This window comes from Elaeis guineensis, chromosome 1 (genome assembly GCF_000442705.2).
Source record: "Elaeis guineensis isolate ETL-2024a chromosome 1, EG11, whole genome shotgun sequence".
In the NCBI taxonomy this organism is placed as follows: domain Eukaryota; kingdom Viridiplantae; phylum Streptophyta; class Magnoliopsida; order Arecales; family Arecaceae; genus Elaeis; species Elaeis guineensis.
This window is the reverse complement of record NC_025993.2, coordinates 2,014,458-2,035,191: the sequence shown is the minus strand read 5'-3', so window position 1 is coordinate 2,035,191 and position 20,734 is coordinate 2,014,458. Positions and strand designations below refer to the sequence as shown.

Genomic DNA, 20,734 nt, shown 5'->3' with positions numbered 1-20,734 from the left:
CATTTAGTGGCTGGCACGCCCCAATCCAAAATTATGAATCAAAAATTATGATAACCATCGCATACTCATAAATTTTTTTTCTATAAGTATACAAGACATCTTATCATACTATCTTAAAACAACAGCGAAATAATTAATCAATAATTTAAATCTAAAATATAACGACTTAAATTTTTTCTTTAATATCTCAATAAATTCAACAATGATTCATAATCTTTACATCAAATTCAATGAGACTTCCAACCAAAAATAAAAATATAGAGATTTTACTTTTGATCACTCTTCCATTCATATCTTGTATCATCTTAATTCCTCAACATCTGTAAAAACAATAAAATAGGAGGTAATGAGCTAGACAGCCCAGTAAGCAATGATCACTTCTCAACAGATTTCATCAGGCATTTAAGTAAATAATTATTTATAAAAAATAAGCATATAGAGTTCATTAATTCGAAATCAATTTCCAATTATGCAATATAATTCATGTCAAATTCATTTCCCTTTCGAAAATTCAAGTTTTTTTCCAAGTTTCAATTTCTTTCGTTCTTAAATTCTTTTCGTCAACCATGAGCTATGACCATATTTTTTCTGTGACAGGATCATAACACCGCTATCTTTTTGCGGTGAGCTGTGAATCATCTGGCAGCAAAGTCCTTCGGAACCGCTGGTCTCTTTGGCGGTTTGTTGCTGATCTCTCTGGCGACGTAAACCCTCAGGACAAATAAATTGCCAACGTATATGCCTCCATTGGCGGGATCCTTTACATAGTCAGGTTATCAATTCATATTGTTCTTATATCAGAATTCTTCATAAATCATGTTTCATATTCTAATTTCGATAATAAAATATATAATCATGTAATATCGAAATCAATCAATATAATGCATCATGGAATCAATATGTTCAATTATGCTTCATCATAACATTTCAAATGAGATATTTTCATAATAAAATACCATTCATCCAATTCATGCATCGTTTCACAAATCATGTCAGAAAAATATATTATAATTTACCGATAAATCTAGAAAAAGTGAAATATTACTTACCTCAAACGCATTCCAATAAATCTACATAATTCTATAAATTTTCTTCCAAAAATTTTGTTCGTAGATCATATCGCAATATCCCACGATCAAATATCCACAATCCTATACAGAATTAATTTCAATAATTAGAAAGAATACGAATACCATATTTCAATGATTTAGATTGGGTCCGATCATCTAATTTCATCTAATCAAAATCTAATTAGAACCTAAACGATCCAAAGTTTGACTATCAGATTAAATCGGATTCGAATTGATAGGATCGAAGTTTCTTCATCAATTTTATAAAATCAAGTAGAGAGAGACAATTAGAGGAGAAAGAATTCATGAGGTACAATTTGAATTGATCAGATGACACAATCCAACATTACGATTGGTCCAATATCTCGATTGATGAAATCAACATGATCAAATCAAGTCATGGCTAGATCAAAATTATGGATGATCAAATCTAAAGATTCATGGTCTGATCAAGGTGGGTGCCAGTACGCTGTCTGACAACCATGGATCAGGGTTCTTCATTAGAATCAGATCAAAACTATTAAAAGAAATTTCTTCATTCACTAACCTTTTTAGAGAGAGAATCAATCAAGAGAGAGAATATTTTAGAGAGAGAAAATTCTAGAGAGAGAAAATTCATCTTGAATTCTTCAGACAATATGATTCAACAAATCCGATCGATCAGATCAAATCATGCTGAAATTACCATGTGGATAATTCAATAAAATCATGAGAAATAAAATCTAAAAATATCTGATCTGATCAAAGTGGATGTCGGTGTACCGTCCGACGATCACAGATCAAAAATCCATCACGAGAATCATTTAAATTCATCATCATTCTTTTCAAAATTTTAGAAATCTTAGGAGAGAGAAATAATCTAGAGAGAAGATTCTAGAAAGAGAAAGTAGAGAGAGAAAGTTCAATTCTAGAGAGAGAAAATACTAGTTCAGGTTGAAGAAAGAGAGGAAAGAGAGAGAAACTCTCTTTCTCATATTTTATTATTTATATCATTATTTATTAATTAATTTATTTTATTTTTTTTTCTTTCTTTCTTTTTTTTTTCTTTTTTTCTTCATGGAAGAGAGAGGAGAAAATCCTATTTATTATTATTATATTATTTTTCTTCTTCTTTTTCTTCTCTTTTCTTTTTTTTCCTTTCTCTTTTCTTTTTCTTTTTCCTTTTTTTTTCTTTTTTTTTTCTTTTTTTTTTCTTTTTCTTTTCTTTTCCTTCTTCTTCTTTTTTTTTCTTCTTCCCGGGCTTCCTTTGGGCTAAAACAGGGGACCGGCAAGTCCCCTCCTTTTGAGTTCCGACCGACGGTGCAGCCGACGTGGGGCGATCGTCGGCAGGAGGGGGGCGGCCCAACGACAAGAGGAGGGCCAAACCGATGGTCGGCGGTAACCACCGGCGCCCAAACATCCAATGGAACCAGAAACCCCCTTTTTCTCAAAAAAATTCGGTGACTCCGGTTGCCGACGAGCATGCACACCGGCATGGAAAGGAAAGGGGAGAAGAGAGGAAGGGAAGAAGGCTTACCTCCGACGCCGGCGAGGCTTTTCCGACGAGCAAATTGGATGGGCACAGGTCAGTCTTCCGCGATAGTTTTCCGGCGATTGCCGCCGACTGGGCTTAGGATCTTCGATGGAAGGGAAAGAGAAGGGATCTCCTCCTTAAATAGAGCGAGAGGAGGGATCTTTTTCGACTCCGATTGGGAGCCGACGAGAGGAGGAAGAAGACTCCCTTCGAGAGTTCTTCTCCTCTATTTTTTTTTTTTTGGGCTTTGGTGGGCTGGGATTCTTACTCGGGCCGGGCCATCACATTCTTTCCCTCTAAAAGAAATTTCGTCCTCAAATTTTTTCTTGCTTGAGTCTTCATAGTTTCTTACTTGAATCTCATCCACACATATTTTAATATTCTAATTCTTAATATAAATTCATTCTTAAATCATTTCATAAGAAAAAAGTTGGTACATCAATATCTATCTGAAACGGAACCATTCATTTTCTTATTTATCAAGGCCAACATCTCAAAGATTTTTAATATTTCAAGATTTCGAAATTATGCTCTCATTCCCTATAAAATAATGTTCAATACCTCATGACTAGATTAAAATCAAATCTATCTCTTGTGAATAGAAGAAAATCAATATCTTAATTCTTGAATAAGAATTTTATTTTTCATCATCATTTATTTATTTTTTAAAATATTAACCACTCTTAATTTCAACCCATCATAAGATAGGAAAACATACTTCTATAAATCATTTGATGACATCCTAATCAATCAAAATTCAAAAAAAATTTCTTTTATTCGTACTTTCAAAGATTGAAGATTTATCATTTCAATTTCATTCTCGAACTTTTGATATTTTAATTCTCGATACAACTTCATCATTAAGTCATTTCATAAAGATCAATATCACCATTGTTGATTGAATCAATTTCACTATTTCTAGTCATCGAAATTTTCTTACTCAAACCCTCAAACTCTTAAATATTCTATTTCTTGAAACAAATTTTATCATTAAGTCATTCCATAATAAAAATCAATAACTCAAAAATTGATCTAAATCAAAACTATATTTTTCTTATAATCAAAATCAATGTCTCTATTCTAAGTAAGTATATCAATTTTCTTTATCTAAACATTAACAATTCTTAATTAATCGATTCATTATCAACTTAAATTATAAATAACTTCAATCCATCTTTTGTAGAATAATCATTAATATCAATAGATAACCTTAATCTTTTCCATTCAGTCAGAGGAATAATAATAATCAAAAGAGTTCAAACTTCAAATTTTATTATACTCTGGAGCTAAATATTTGAGTATAATAATTTAAGATCAAAATCATCATTCGATAAACGATCTTAAATTCTTTCTAATAAATAAAAATTATAAAATTTAATTTTAGGATAGAAAAAATTTATCTCTAAATATTCTAAATCTAAAATCAAAAAGCAAAGGTCCACTCATCCTAGAATTAGGATGCTAATTATTTTTGTAGCATAGTAGGTGGAAGCACTACTTTAAAAATCACATTAGGATATCTAAAATAATTTAAAATATTTAAAATATTATTTTTTTTAATATCAATAAATTTTTTGTATCAAACCATATCATCTATCATAATTCTTTAACTCAAAGGATCAACATTCCTGACTTACTCAAAGTAATCCAAATTACTATGCTTTCGCTGCGCACTCTGATCTAACAATCAAAATTTCTTAGGTTCACCAAAAAAAAATTTAATCAAATTATTTTTTTATCTTATCAATAGAAAAGATCTAAAATTTTAAATTTCAATTGAAGTCAAAGATTAACTTTCGATTCTCATTCATACTTCTACTGGTGTACAATAATCTTGATTAACCCTTGAGTCCAATATCATATTTAAACCATCATATAGATTTACTATAATCAATGTGAATCAAATTTTAATTCTCATATCAATTCAATTCGATAATTTTCAAACCAAAAATTCTTATAAGTCAAATTAATAAAAAAATCCTTCGATGCTCCACCAAATTTGGACATAATCAGAATATATAAGAATTTCAAATTATTATTTTTTTTTCTAAAATTTCTATCATCAGGATCTTCAATATCTATCAAATATCCTTTCATAACAATCATACAAGCTTCAAAAATTAAATCTCTATTTAATAGTAGATTCAATTAGGGACCTCGTTAACAAAAGCAAAGGAACTCCATATCAATTCCTAAATCCAAAATTTCTAAATTATAAATTCACATGGATCCCTTAATCTGAAATAAATATAAATTAGATTTTTTATCTTAATCCAAAGATATCAATTTTTCATTAACAACCTCAACAATAATATTAGAAAATCTCTTGATCAACTTAGATTCGAAATTTTTAAATTGAAATTTCATACACATCATGTAGTCTCCAAGAGACATAATAAGATCCATTATCTAGATCTAAGGATGATGATTAAAGATTCCAGTATGATGAATATTCTGCAACCTCATAATCGATTTCATCAATAAGAAATAGGTTTCTTTGCAATATCTCTAAATATGCATTCATCCTAATATGCCACTTTATATATAATCCACATACCAAATTCAATTTCGATAAATATTTTAATCAGGCATCATAAAAGATTTTTCTTAGTCCATCTTGGAATAATATTTTATTGTCAAATCTTTATCTTGCCAATAATAGTCAACTTCTCAACTAGAAATAATATCATAATATTATTCTCACATCGAATTTGAACTTACGATTCACTTGAATAACCAATGATCAAATTAATAACCATAATGCACAATAAAATTTTATATCAATCCTTTTGTGATTACTTTCGATCAAGATCAACTAATCATATCATGATCAATAGATTATCCATCATATTTCAAATTCTATATGTCATAATCTCTTGTGATTCTTTCGTACATAATCTCAATATTTAATCAAAATTTATAAATATTTCTCCCACTACAATCATCAAAGATCTACACTATAATGTCCCTGGTGTCTATCCACTTATACCCATTTTATATCTGATTCTATGTTTCATAATTCATCTACTTATGCTCTGATACCACTTTAATTGTCATGCCCCCGACCTAAGATTGTGAATCGAGGGTCATGGCAACCGCCGCATACTCATAGAAAACTCTTCCCATAAGCATGCAAGGCATCTTATCATACTATCCTAAAACAACAGCGAAATAATTAGTCAATAATTTAAATCCAAAATATAACGACCTAAATTTTTTTTTTAATGTCTCAATAAATTCAACAATGATTCATAGTCCTTACATCAAATTCAATAAGACTTTCAACCGAAAATAAAAATATAGAGATTCTGCTTCTGATCACTCTTCCATTCATATCTTATATCATCTTAATTCCTCAACATCTGTAAAAACAGTAAAATAGGAGGTAATGAGCTAGACAGCCCAGTAAGCAATGATCATTTCTCAACAGATTTCATCAGGCATTTAAGTAAATAATCATTTATAGAAAATAAGCATATTGAGTTCATTAATTTGAAATTAATTTTCAATTATGCAATATAATTCATGCCAAATTCATTTCTTTTTCGAAAATTCAAGTTTCTTTCCAGGTTTCAATTTCTTTCGTTCTTAAATTTTTTTCGTCAACCATAAGCTATGACCATATTTTCTCTGTGGCAAGGTCATAACATCACGTATTTTCTTGCGGTGAGCCGCGAATCATCTGGCAGCAAAGTCCTTCGGAACCGCTGGTCTCTTTGGCGGTTTGTCGCTGGTCTCTCTGGCGACGTAAACCATCAGGATAAATCAATTGCCAACATATATGCCCCCATTGACGGGGTCCTTTACATAGTCAGGTTGTCAATTCATATTGTTCTTATATCAGAATTCTTCATAAATCATGTTTCATATTCTAATTTCGATAATAAAATATATAATCATGTAGTATCGAAATCAATCAATATAATGCATCATGAAATCAATATGTTCAATCATGCTTCATCATAACATTTCAAATAAGATATTTTCATAATAAAATACCATTCATCTAATTCATGCATCGTTTCACAAATCATGTCAGAAAAATACATTATAATTTATCAATAAATCTAGAAAAAGTGAAACATTACTTACCTCAAACGTATTCCAATAAATCCACATAATTCTATAAATTTTCTTCCAAAAATTTTGTTCGTAGATCATATCGCAATATCCCATGATCAAATATCCACAATCCTATACAGAATTAATTTTAATAATTAGAAAGAATACGAATACCATATTTCAACGATTTAGATTGGGTCCGATCATCTAATTTCATCTAATCAAAATCTAATTAGAACCTAAACGATCCAAAGTTTGACTATCAGATTAAATCGGATTTGAAGTGATAGGATCGAGGTTTCTTCATCGATTTTATAAAATCAAGTAGAGAGAGATAATTAGAGGAGAAAGAATTCATGAGGTACAATTTGAATTGATCATATGACACAATCCAACATTACGATTGGTCCAATATCTCGATTGATGAAATCAACATGATCAAATCAAGTCATGGCTAGATCGAAATTATGGATGATCAAATCTAAAGATTCATGGTCTGATCAAGGTAGGTGCCAGTACGCTGTCTGACAACCATGGATCAGGATTCTTCATTAGAATCAGATCAAGACTATTAAAAGAAATTTCTTCATTCACTAACCTTTTTAGAGAGAGAATATTTTAGAGAGAAAAAATTCTAGAGAGAAAAAAATTTAGAGAGAGAAAATTCATCTTGAATTCTTCAGACAATATGATTCAACAAATCCGATCGATCGAATCAAATCATGCTGAAATTATCATGTAGATAATTCAATAAAATCATGAGAAATAAAATCTAAAAATACCTGATCTGATCAAAGTGGATGTCGGTGTACCGTCCGACGATCATAGATCAAAAATTCATCACGAAGATCATTTAAATTCATCATCATTCTTCTCAAAATTCTAGAAATCTTAGGAGAGAGAAATAATCTAGAGAGAGGATTCTAGAGAGAGAAAGTAGAGAGAGAAAGTCTAATTTTAGAGAGAGAAAATACTAGTTCAGACTGAAGAAAGAGAGGGAAGAGAGAGAAACTCTCTTTCTTATATTTTATTATTTATATCATTATTTATTAATTAATTTATTTTATTTTTTCTTTCTTTCTTTTTTTTTCTTTTTTTCTTCATGGAAGAGAGAGGAGAAAATCCTATTTATTATTATTATATTATTTTTTTCTTCTTTTTCTTCTCTTTTCTTTTTTTTTTCCTTTCTCTTTTCTTTTTTTTTTCCTTTCTCTTTTCTTTTTTTTCTTTTTCTTTTCTTTTCCTTCTTCTTTTTTTTCTTTTCTTCTTCTTCCCGGGCTTCCTTTGGGCTAAAACAGGGGACCGACAAGTCTCCTCCTTTTGAGTTCCGACCGGCGGTGCAGCCGACGTGGGGCGACCGTCGGTAAGAGGGGGGCGGCCCAACGACAAGAGGAGGGCCAAACCGGTGGTCGGCGGTGACCATCGGCGCCCAAACATCCAACGGAACCGGAAATCCCCCCTTTTCTCAAAGAAATCCGACGACTCCGGTCGTCGGCGAGCATGCATACCGGCATGAAAAAGAAAAGGGAGAAGAAAGGAAGGGAAGGAGGCTTACCTCCGACGTCGGCGAGACTTTTTCGGTGAGCAAATTGGACGGGCACAGATCGATCTTCCGCGGTGGTTTTCCGGCGATTGCCGCCGACTGGGCTTAGAATCTTCGGTGGAAGGGAGAGAGGAGGGATCTCCTCCTTAAATAGAGTGAGAGGAGAGATCTTTTCCAACTTCGATTGAGAGCCGGCGAGAGGAGGAAGAAGACTCCCTTCGGGAGTTCTTCTCCTCTGTTTTTTTTTTTTTTTTTTGGACTTTGGTGGGTTGAGATTTTTACTCGGGTCGGGCCATCACAGTGGTGAAGCAATTTATTTCAAGCTCTCAACGAAACATTTCCCACACCAGACAAATACGATATTAGCAATCCATGTGAAGTATGCCATATACACTGCTATTCATCATATAGTGCCCGGTCATGCATGTTCTACAAACATTCATGTGGGGGGCGATAGAGACTAAACCCACAGAGAAGTGTTCAATCATAGAAAACAAATTAGAAAGGTCAAACTTAAAAGGCTCCTCAGGGCATGGCAAGAATATTATTCTGCCTGCCAACCTATTATTAGGGCACCACAGATAGTTGTAGAATTCCTGTTTGAGCCATTTGAGTTGGTGGAGCGAAATCCTTGATCATGTTATCACATCTTTAGGGTCTTATGGCTTCATGAGGATGCTGCTACCGCCAGCCAAGCTGCTAGTTGCAAAGGGAAGATCTCGAACTAGAAGCCTCAGACTTTGAGATTGCATAGACTGCAACACCTCAACACACTCCTGCAAATCAGATTCATCGGCCAAATTGACCCATTCGTTCTCATCATCCATATACTTGAGTTGGAATGTCCCGCTGCACAATTTGAATCTCTTCTCAATCACCTGAATCAACTGATGGAAACCCATGGACAAGGAGAATCTGAACCTTACAGTGTCCTCCTTATAAGTAGCCTTTACACGGATCGCAGACCCGAAGTCAGTGGCCGACATATTGTTCTTTAAGCTTCTTTTAACAGTGGGGCAACTTGAAGCACTGCCACTGGATGAGTCTGCCATGCTGGAATAAGAAGGATGACTTTGTTCTATGATCTGTTCGCTAGCATCCATTTGGGTATGCATTTCTTCCACTATTGCTATCGAGCTTGAGCTTTTTGATCTAGTGCTGCATTTAATTCTCTCCGGACCGAAGCCATCCTTGCTAGAAGCACCATGGCAGCATTTCTCTTTAGCAAGGCTGGATAGCCCTCCGCCAGAAGTAACCTTACATTTGTCACTCATGCCAAAAGGTGGAATAGAGGCTTTATTTGCTTCATGATGATGAAGTTGTGGTTGGCCTGAATTGCCAATCTTGTTTCTGCCAACCAAACAAGCCTCTTCTTCCAATGTCCCACCAAACTGAACTGGTAAACATGGACGCAATGGTTCTGAGGCTGTTGCCGCTTGTTTTTCAGGCGATGAGACTTCTGTAAAAAGTTTTCCAGTAGCATTATCATATTTTAACATACCTGCAACTCCTGGTACAGAGTCTAACATGTTCTGGATCTCACTCAGAGAATGGCTGGCTTTAGTTAGCTTGCGAGATGGCCATCTTAATATCCCATTCCGCCTGCATATTCTCTTCAGCGTAGTTTGACAAACTGACAATATGGAATATTCAAAATATATCAGCCAGTTTCTATTTAATGAGTTGACTAAAATTAATACAAATCGAAAAGTCTTATCGCATCGATTGAAATTAGCCTGAGGCTCAATACTTTGCAAATTTTTCCTTTGTGTGTGTTACATCTTAACATCGAATTTTTCTAGAATTACTTCACTAATATCCATATCATCTTTAGGTCCACAATATTTCTTTTCTCTGACTCATTAATCCATATATGAGTCTCCCCTCCTCTCACCAAGGCCACATCTGACCGGGAGACATCCCAACCATCTCAGGTCTTTCAGTGCCGTTCCTAAATTTCATTTAGCTAACTCATCTGTAATTCCATCTCTCTTAATTCTACCACATCCTCCATAACATCATCATTCTGCCATTGTATCTTAAGATGACAGGCCAACTTGATCTTTATCTGTATGATATAGTTAGAGTCATAAGATAGGTGATGTCATCATGCAAAATTTAAAGGCCTTCTAATTGGCGAAGTCTATACTAACAATAATAGCACATTAGCCTAGCTAATTTGATAATTTTTAGTTCTATTCTGAGGACCTCATGATCCTTGTCGTGGTCTTGGTAGGATATTACACCATAAGCAAAGCCAGTAAACAGAAGAATGTATCGCATGCTAAGTTCCAACAAGATAAAAGAGACGAAAAGAAAAGCTCACCACCAATGCTCTTTGCAGCATCCTTAAGAGTTTCAGAATAGTACTGTTGAAGAACACTTAGATTAATATTCTTTTCCACTGTACTACGTTTCTTCTTTGGATGTCTAGGTGAGCCAGACTTCATCTGCATTATACAAGTAAATTAGTTTATGAGCATATTAACAGTTGTCATTTTTCAAAATTTCCACTGCAACTTATAAAATATAACTCACAAAGAAATGACCACCTGAATGCTACAAAAAAAAAAAAGACCGAATTAAAGATGCATGCTTCCTCTTTCAAGGCTGCAACTACAAACAAATTCATGACAACAACAGAGACCAAAACTTAAATAACCAAATTGAGCATCACAAGCATGCAACTAGGAAGCTAAAATCATTCACCGTGCAATCTGAGTTTCCTCAACTTTCGCAACATATGATAATTAATGTTCTCTATCATGTATATTCAGCAGCAGTTATGGACTTTCTGCCATAAGATATATGCATAAACAGATACTGACATATCATAAAATTTGGAAAATCTAGAGTTCAGTCATGTTCCTTATACTTGAACATGGAGAACTCCAAGTAGCAACAACGTTTGCTGTTCTAGATTTCATTTGGCTAGATTACAGTTACCATCATTTTATGAAGACAATACAGTTACCATCATTTTATGAAGAAAGCACCCCTCAAGCTGGAACATTGACTCAGATAGGAAGAGCTTAATGTGCTTTGCAGTTATTGGCACAGTTAAGGTCATGAGAGTTTAAGATGTTTCTATCCTTCCTCTAGATGTTCTGTTGATTACAATCTATAGTATCGCATAAAGAGTATAATTCACAAAATCTGAACAACCTGAAGTAGCAATTTGGTTAATATTATGTAGGTGTAACTTTGTAAGTTTGCAGCTACTCTGATCACTATATATCACAAGCTATAGAACCTATATGACAACCATGATGAATTTTCATAGAATAAGTATTTAGAAACCTGCATCTCAGCATCATTAACAAAGATGTAGTATATTCAAGCCTGCTAAATGGTTATATGTTCACTTGTTTCATTACTATATTAACTAAAATAAACCGCATCCTTTTTCAGTTATCTTTATGTTACTTGGTTAGTTTTGGAGGATGTGTTTTTTACTTCCTACATTACACCTCAAAAAAATCTTCCTATTACTTACTACAATAGGGAACAGAAAGAGTAGTTACTGATGCAAGGGCTACAGTTTATAGCCCTAGGTAGCTAGAACCATATTGTCAAATCTTCAATTTAATCAGGATTCTTCCTTTCTTCTCTTAAATATTCCCTGGTAACAACAGAACTTCTCTTCACTTTATAGCAGTACTGTGTCATGAATATTCACAATTACTTTGCATGAATTCTAAAACCCTCCAAGTCTTTTTTTTCCTGCTTTTTATTGGTATCAGGACCTCCCCATGTGCATGTGGCAAGGCACGTATTATAAAGACAAACAGTTCCGAAATGTTGGGCAATGATGACCCATATAGCCAAAGATGAATGATTTAGTTTTTGTTTCCAGGATTCTACAGCGTGTATAATTTCAAATAATTAGTATAATGATTGTGTGATTAAGATCAGCACCTGACTTGGATGAGCATCTCCTTGTTTACCAGCTTCCATATCTTGAAATTCGAAAGGTAACTTGGTCAAGTTACATTCAGTATCATCGTGCAAGTGTTGGGAGTTTTCTGCTGAGACAGATATGGTTTGTCTTGTTCCTGGTCCCTCATTAGTGACATCAGTTCTGATCGCCTCAGTATCTGAAACTGTTCTCAAGCTTCTGCAGATTCTCTGCAATGTAATTGACATGTTGTTCAAAAGGAGCTGCTGCTCTACACTCCCTTTACTGTTGATAGGAAGGAAGAACTCTAGTATGTAATTGTCGTTTCCTGTATGGGTGCTCCTTAACCTGATTGCAACAGCAGCATGCAGGCCAAATTTGCGAGCATGATGTGCAAGTGGGTACTGGTGTACATCGTAACTTTTGATGTCTGAAGAGAAGACAGGATGAGTTGATTGAATTGCTTTTCCAGCAATGCCCTGCCCATTTTGAAGGTGGTGTTCAGAACATGCACGTAGAAAACCCTGCATTTGTTGATCATTGACATAGCAGGCCGACTCCTGGATACAGAGCACGATTTTCCTGTCTGAAATAAAGTTTGCCTCTGCAGTATCTCTTGTACATTCATCCACACATCCCTTGTTGCTCAAGGGAACCCATGTAAGTGCCAAAGGTAACATGTGTGCATGACAAATGGCTCTCAAGACATCCAATATCTCTGTGAATGCAGACTTCTGGCCCATTTTAAGACTCTGCAGTTTTAAATCATGGAACATGCAAAGAAACAGTGTTATAACCAATATATAAATCATTTACTGGAGGGGGAAAACCACCACTCTGCCACCGCAAAATTAACACAAACAAGAAATAATGTCCATTAGCACCTGCTTTCGAGCACATATTTTGACACTTCTTAAATTCACAGCCTGCAAATTTAGAGGGAGCAGAAATTTTAGATATGACATAACTATTCCAAAATAGCAGAAACATTAAGTATTTATTGGCATTAAACCTATAATTGTTATATCTATCACAAACAAGAATCTTCATGTATTCATTCTACATGCTTGTGTAACTAGGAACATGTAAATAAATACATTGACAGACAAAGATGTCCATGCATATGCACGCAGGCAGTGGCTACATTTATGATGAGAAGCAATGATTGACAAATGGAATCAGCAAGCAGCCCATTCTTAATTGACAATTATGAGTAACTTCTGATGTATGCGATTCAGTAAAACCATGAACATGACTTCGTTTCCATCTACACGCTACCAATCAAAACTTGGAAAAGGTGAAATTCCATATGCAACAGAAGAGAATCATCTAAAAAGTACTCAGACCATCATGATGTGGAACTACATGCACAACACAATGAGAATGTTATTTGCAGAAAATAATACATTGAAATGATACATAAGCATAAACAAGTACTTGATGGAAAATAATGCAGACCTGCAAAGCTCGGAAAATGCTATCCATCTCAGAATCAAAATCAGATTTCTCCTTCACCGTTACAAGCTCAAGGACTCCACAGCATGAACGTTCATTGAGATCAAACATTGGTACCGCAAGTAATCCACGGACCTCATAATCAAGTGCATACTCCACCCGCAAGTACTCTTGCCGGTGATAATAGGCAATGTTTGAGGTCCATTCCGGCATTCCAGAGACAAATACACGGCCAGGAAGCCCAGTGATGGACCCTGGCGCCTCTTTTGCAGAAAAAGTATATGACCTCGAAACTTCTCGGTACCCAGCAAGAATCCGGTCCAGAAGATAGGGCTGCTCATATGTACTTAATATATACTTATCTCCCTGATTCATAGGCATCCAGGCCTGGGCAAGTATCCCTGCACCTGAGGATTCCTTAAACAAAGACAGTGCCTTGAGCAATCTCTCAGCAAGACTAACTCCCATCATGGATTTGGGTACAACAGTGTTGCGTTCCTCAGCATCAGAGACATTGAATTGAAGCCCATTTCTTCCTGGCATATCTATCTGGAGAGAATTCAACAAAAATCCAGGTTGCAGGCCAGAATTTTGTGGTGCTGAATCATCTCTAAAACAAGCATCTACACCAGCTGAATTTATCGAATCATCGCAAATCCTAGGCACAGAATCCCTGCATGATGCTTGTGAATTTGGCGAAGCCAGAAAAGTCTCACTACCAGGGTTCAGCCGAGCTACTGAGTAGATGAATGGCGAGAGAACCGGGTCAGCAATCGGTGGACTGCAGAGTTCAGTGAACGTATTGATAGCCTTCTGCGCTGAGTCGCTAAATAGGTCCACCGACATCGGGCTCCCACTCCCCTCGAGGAACGGAGAAAACCCATCCATTTGAGCTGGGAAAATAACCCAAACCAGCTCGTTTTCCTCTAGCTCACAGTGGATATTCCATTCTCTTGCTCGACAAATTAAACCTTGACATAATACCTCCCTCCAACCGTAAAAACCAGACCTTTTACTGAAGAAGATGATTTCCTCTATATTTAGTACCGGAATCTCTCCAAGAAGTGATAAATTCTAGCCAAAGATCCAAACTTTCATACACTACTGAGCTTTGACGACCAAGAACAACTAGCTCAAGGTCGAATTGGATCCTGAACTTTCCCTATCAAATTGGAAATCTCAGACAACGATGAACTAGCTCGATCCAGTCCGGACCCAGCGAAAGGCCCAACTTTTCACGGACTTCTCTACTTCCAGGACCAAAAAAAAGGCTCATAGCTCTAAAACAGATCCTAGAAAAAAATAAATCGGGAATCCAGAATCCGCCCTCACCAGATAGATCCAGTCTCTGATCCAGGGCGATATTCCCGAAATCCCACGCTGAGATGCGTCCTCCGCGCCTCGAGGATTTCGAAGACACGGCGTGGAAATCGGAGAACCTAGGCGAGGAGGAGGAGGAGGAGGAATCTGGACATTTTGTTTGAACGTCTTGGACGAGAGCTGGAGCTCCTCGTAGCCTTCGTCTCCAAGAGTCGTCCACTTCCTCTACTTCCAAGCTCTATCTATTTCAAAATTTTGCGAAAAGCGGAGGCTTGTGCTTCTTCGCTGCGTCTCTCCTTTTTGTGGCTGTTGTAAACGACGCGGGGCCGGCGAAGGCGGGAGGCGACAACCTGGCGGCTTGTTTTATGATTTTGCCCCCAGCATAGCATAAAATTACAGGAAAAAAAAATGTGCTTCCCGTAATTTTTCTTTTGTTTTTTTTTTTTCAGATTGTTGTTGTAAAAATTAATTTCAACATACATCATATGGTTTATACATTTGTGACATCCACATGTACATGCCTTGGAACGGTTTACAAAGTCATAGAAATTTTCTTGCTTCTGGGTTGCATGAGATCACATTGATTAAACCAGTTTTGCTTGCTTAATTTTTAGGCTCCTATTGATATATCTAGCTGCAAATAATGAGTTCGAAACATCTCTCATTTGGGATTGAACTGGAGATTTCCAATGGCCAATCAACAGCTATATGTGTCTCGTTGAACCATTGATGATTGAATGGAATCCATGACACATGCATGCATGCATGCAGGGTTGTCTCTGCCATGCTCTTGTACTGGATGTTCCCCTATACATCCACTATTGATAAATAAAGATGCTTGAAAGTCTTGCATTGCCTTGTATTGATAGGAAAAATTAAGAGCTGCTGCTCAATGATGAAAAAAAGACAATCCTTATTCAAATAGGTGATGATCTAGCTAACTACACCACTCAGTCTAGAAATAAGAAGAGCTCCGATTTGCCAAAGGAAACAAGATGTTGTTCAACTAAAACGGTCAAGATGTAATTCCTCACATCAAATTTTTGGATTCTCTGCATTTGTGTACCGACAATGACTCCGAATCTCACCTTTGGTGCCTGTCAGCACTCCAATGCTCCCCATTCGGCTCATTGTGAAAGCAAAATAACGCCTGAAATCTTCGAAATTATGAGCAAACTGATCAGCTATCCGCCTTCCATCCTCAGAGGAAGTGATCTGCTGGTCTATTCCAAGCACGCCCAAGTTCCTTAGTACTCGTTTGTAGTAGGAGTTCGAAAATGTGTAGCTCTTGCCGGATATTGGATTTAGGAAGACGGTCGGGTCTTGGTGCATGTCATAGCATTTTGGCTGGCATTTCCCCCTCAGCTGGCGAGCGAGAGATCGAGCCATGCTCGGATCAGGTTTTCCGGTGTGATTGAAGTTATGAATCCGATCATGGATGTAATGGCAGTGAGTCACTCCCATGGTGTGAGCACCTACAAATTAAAAGGTACAGAAACTAAAATGAAGTTTTTACTAGAGAGATAAGAGTTTTTTATATGGTAATATGCTGTCACCTCCTAAATTAATCAAGCAATACAAGTAAGGTTGAGGAATGGCAATATACAAATTAGGTTAGTTATCCAAAGAAAACTTGTCATTAGCATCCAAATGAGGTTATTTTAAGATTATTTACATGCAAATAAGCTTATTTTTGAACAACTAACTGCGCTGAACATTTCAAGATAAGTTGTTTTTTTTTCAGAAGGTTGCTTTCAGATACAGTAGATGAGTAGAACTTATCAAAGTATAGGAAGAGAAAGATGTTAGAGATCATGTATGTTACCTAAAAGTGTTCCAAGGTCAAGCACATCCAGACCTCGAGATTGGAAGTACGCAAGGGCTTGATCCCATGAAATAGAAGGAGGTGGTAGGTCTACCGATTCGACGGTGGATTGCACGCCGTCGCGTCTTCCTGTAAATACTGGGTACTTGGGTGCACCAGCCTTCAAGCACAACAACATTGCCATAACATCATGTCAATATAAAAGGTCAACTAAAAGAGTGTTGCAACTTATTAAAACTCATGTCTCCAACCAATTTTTTGATTGGTTTACTAATTTAGTTCTCTTGATAGGCGAGATTTGTTGAATTGATTAAGTTCCTTGTTGAAATCGGCGGAACTTGCTGATCTGACACAAAATACTTGCTTGAGATTACAATGATTTGATTAACTTTAAAAAAGTAATCTTTTTTCAGTAAAGAGAAAAAAATAAAAGATGCAAAGAAGGATTCCGGTCATTAAGTAAAAAAATCTACAATAGATCTTCTAGAGTTTGATGCAAAAATGTCTACAGAGTTTTTTAAGTGCTCATCTCCCGGCCACCGGTGGTTATTGTAAGCCACTCAGCAATAGAGTGAGAAACAATATGTGAGCAAGGCAGTAAAAGCTTAAAGTTAAATCCTGTATAGCTTGCTGACATGTTACACAGTGACTTGCTTTTCTCCAACAGCAGAGGCATGGATATCATAGATGGAACCTGAAACACTAAATATGGGATTTCATACACATCTCTCTAGCCTATGAATCATGATTTATAGAGTTAGCATATCTCTCTAGCAAATGAGTCATAATTTATAGACTTAGCACTTGAAGTCATGTCTTTAATTACAAGATATAATTCTTTTCTAGCAGACAATGTTAATTGCCGGACAAGCTGGCCTTGTCAGGTCAAAGCCAACATATGTATCCTTTAGAGAGGATGCAAGTCTAAGGTCTAACAAGCATTTTCCTGGTCAAATCAATACAGAACCATGTCTCAAGAAGCTGAGCCTTTTTTTTTAAAAAAAAATTTAACAGGAGCTAATCTCCATCTTCTACTCTAAATCCATTCATCCCTTGAGATCCGACTCCAACCCGAACCCTTGACTTCTTGTCTAACTAGCCCAAGGGGATACCATTCAAACAAGTGGTCTGAGGAAAGCATAATTTTTTGAACCGCATAGGCCTACAAATTTGCACTTGTATAACAGGAATATATTGAGGAATGCTATGATAAGTAAATATGATTTCATATTGCATTATCATAAGTGCACTTGTAAGTGCTAGCTGTTTCATTCATTTGTGATATGTGTCATCATGTTCATGTCATTTGTTTAATTACAAGTATTCATTTTTTGAGACTCTAATGTATCAGCTGGCTCTCTTCTGTTTTCTTTAAAATGAAGAATATATGGTTTAACCTTAAATGTTTTTTCTTTTAGAACTAATTTTCTAGCAATTTTATTCTTCCATAGTATCTTTTTCAGCAAATTAAATATATAATTATTACCAGGGCTACTGCATTTTTAGCAGCAAGTTGAATAATATCAGCACAGGAGACAGTCCCTGGGCACCGCGCTTCCAACACTCTCTTGATCCTGTCAATAACATCAAACCCCCTCAACCCCGAGTTCTGAGGTGCCTCCTTCTCTGAATTCTTCCCATCCAAAAGAATCGAAGCATCGCAACCCTACAGCACAAAGCATTGAAAGAAAATAAACTAAATCATCTATAAGACTATGCAAGCCTTCTTATATTAATTACTCATGGGGTGTTATATAGTGCAATTCAGAACAAGAGAGTGCAGTGTTTGAACAAATACCCTCACAAAGCAATCGGAGTAGGCAAGGCGGAGAAGGGCAGGGGTGATGGACTTGTCGAACTGCCATGCCTTCGTGACCAAGTGCTTGATGAACTCCTCTGCATAGGTGCAGTTGGTGTGCTTCTTGTAGTAATGGAGCACCAGCCCATTTAAGGGCAACTTTGTAGCACCTTCAGCTACATGCAAGTGTGTGGCCCACAAGTGTAGCACAAGGAACACTAGTAACCACTGCCCTTTGCACCTCATGCTTCTCTTCAACTACAAGCTACTAAGTATGGATATCAACTATATGATCTTACTGAAGAATTACTACTCTCTTTTATAGAGAAGAGAGGGGGAGAGATCTGTGGCTGTTTATGCCTCGGATATGGATCATTTTAAATGCTTTGAAGGATCCTAGACTAGTTTTTATGGATCCTAGGGGGGTGTTAATTTTTTCTCTCTCTTTTTTTTTTTTTTTCTGATGGAAATGGGTCATGACTCTTGGAGTGAGTGACTCTGTAATGAGTGAGTTGTGTACTAACAGCTAATAGTTTGAAAGGATTTGAATCTAGAGGTTAACATTGAGGTTAGGAACTGGAGAGAGTGACCGGCAGTTAATCTATTTGTGATGTTATGAAGCTTATACTTAAAGGAAGTAGGGTGGAGGCGGCGGTGACGGTACGTCGATGGCCCTTGCGCGGCGGCGCAGGTGGTGGGATCCCCAACAGCGTTTCACGTGAGCCGGTGGAGCGGCGTGCGATGTCGACGTGGAGTTGCTTTTGGCGTACTCAAACCTTGACGCCGTTATACTGTGGGATCCGTGCGTTTAACGTTTGCCATTATGAATAGTGGCACTAGCGGTTGGTAACGGCTCAAAGCCTATCGTGTTCGAATGGATCAAAAAATATATACATTTGAAGCCAAATGTACTCCACTTGCATCCAGACGGGATTGGATAAGTTAAGATGTATTTTATTAGTCTATTCCAAATACTACAACAATAATAACAACAATAATTATAATAATGACTAAATATGTGAACACTATCAATAGCTGGCAACCATGAATAGATTTTAATCAATAGGACAAAGTAATGATTAACTATATACAATTGTCATTCATTAGTTACTTAAATTTAAGTAGTGAGGGTTGTGAAATATATTATATAACATATTAGCTTGGGTCCAACTCAGGGTTGGGGAAAGAGTACCTACTGACCCATACCCAGTCCATTTTTCAAAGAGATTATATTTTCCAATACAAGTTTAATGCAATTATTTTGATTTGCATGAACTAGGTTGCAGCCCCACTAACGGCAATTGATGATTAATTATTTGGCCTTGCTTTTTGGCACGCAATAAAATGCTCTTTAGATATAATAACTGAAAATTTTTGATAATAACGATATTATTTGATTAGATGATTATTTATAGATAAATAAAATTAAACTGATTTTAAAATTGATGAGTAATCTAAATTCATCGACTGTCATTATTTAGGTTATATGACACTATAGGTGAAAGCCTTCAACGTCATTATATTGTTTAAATTAATTATCATTATAACATTGCACCAGTTGTAGTAAGAATTTTGGATGGCCTTTGTTAGGTTATAATGCCATCAAATATTTAGGTAAGATTCACACTTTTCCATTATCTCGTTGTATTGTCCATGTTTATCATGTTCTCAAAAAATTTCCATCCCCGATAAAAAAAACTATAATAAAAATAATTTTTAACTGCAATTTTATAGCAGCACTTCTTTAATAGCCATAAAAGATTAAGTATCTATGTATTAATTGTGACTATTAATAAATAGTCATAAAAAATATTACTATTCCTCTCTATTTGCCATTAAAAATAATGAAATGATTTGATACCAAATTACCCACTCTAATAATTCAGCACCCCCTCCCCTCGCCCCGTTCTTTTCTATTCCCTTAATCCCTTCCAATCCCTCTGTTCTCTACCCCTGGCCCCTCTCTTTTTTCGTATTCCCTTAATTCCTCCCAATCCCTCCATTCTCTCTACTCTCTAAATTTATCCAAAGCTCATCGTCGCTCGAAAGATTTCTTATAGAGAAATCAGGCCCGATGCTCGATGATTGGCTTCCTTCGATCTCCATTTCTAGATATATTCATTTTTTTGAATCATTTTGGATCTTGAAACAATGCTTGTGTCCAGATATTCTTTGAACCTTCTAGCTAATTTTTCAAGAATATTTGGACATAAGCATTGTTTCAAGGTTTAAAGTGATTTAAAAAAAATG

At 35.9% G+C, this 20,734-nt stretch overlaps 2 protein-coding genes across 2 annotated transcripts; both read right to left on the bottom strand.

The window, feature by feature from the left end:
• Positions 1-8,563: 8,563 nt before the first annotated feature.
• Positions 8,564-15,154, bottom strand: LOC105035161 (protein NLP2). The gene is made up of 5 exons (XM_010910613.4): positions 13,545-15,154; positions 12,971-13,012; positions 12,107-12,838; positions 10,515-10,638; positions 8,564-9,821 (listed from the first exon to the last, which is right to left on the bottom strand). The coding sequence occupies exons 1-5, from the start codon at positions 14,427-14,429 to the stop codon at positions 8,848-8,850; spliced, it is 2,757 nt and encodes a 918-aa protein (XP_010908915.2). The 5' UTR covers positions 14,430-15,154; the 3' UTR covers positions 8,564-8,847.
• Positions 15,155-15,757: 603 nt separating this feature from the next.
• LOC105035917 (probable peroxidase 26) lies at positions 15,758-18,967 on the bottom strand. The gene is made up of 4 exons (XM_010911633.3): positions 18,485-18,967; positions 18,173-18,352; positions 16,687-16,846; positions 15,758-16,336 (listed from the first exon to the last, which is right to left on the bottom strand). Exons 1-4 carry the CDS (start codon positions 18,728-18,730, stop codon positions 15,897-15,899), a joined length of 1,026 nt encoding a protein of 341 aa, XP_010909935.1. The 5' UTR covers positions 18,731-18,967; the 3' UTR covers positions 15,758-15,896.
• Between the last annotated feature and the right edge of the window lie 1,767 nt (positions 18,968-20,734).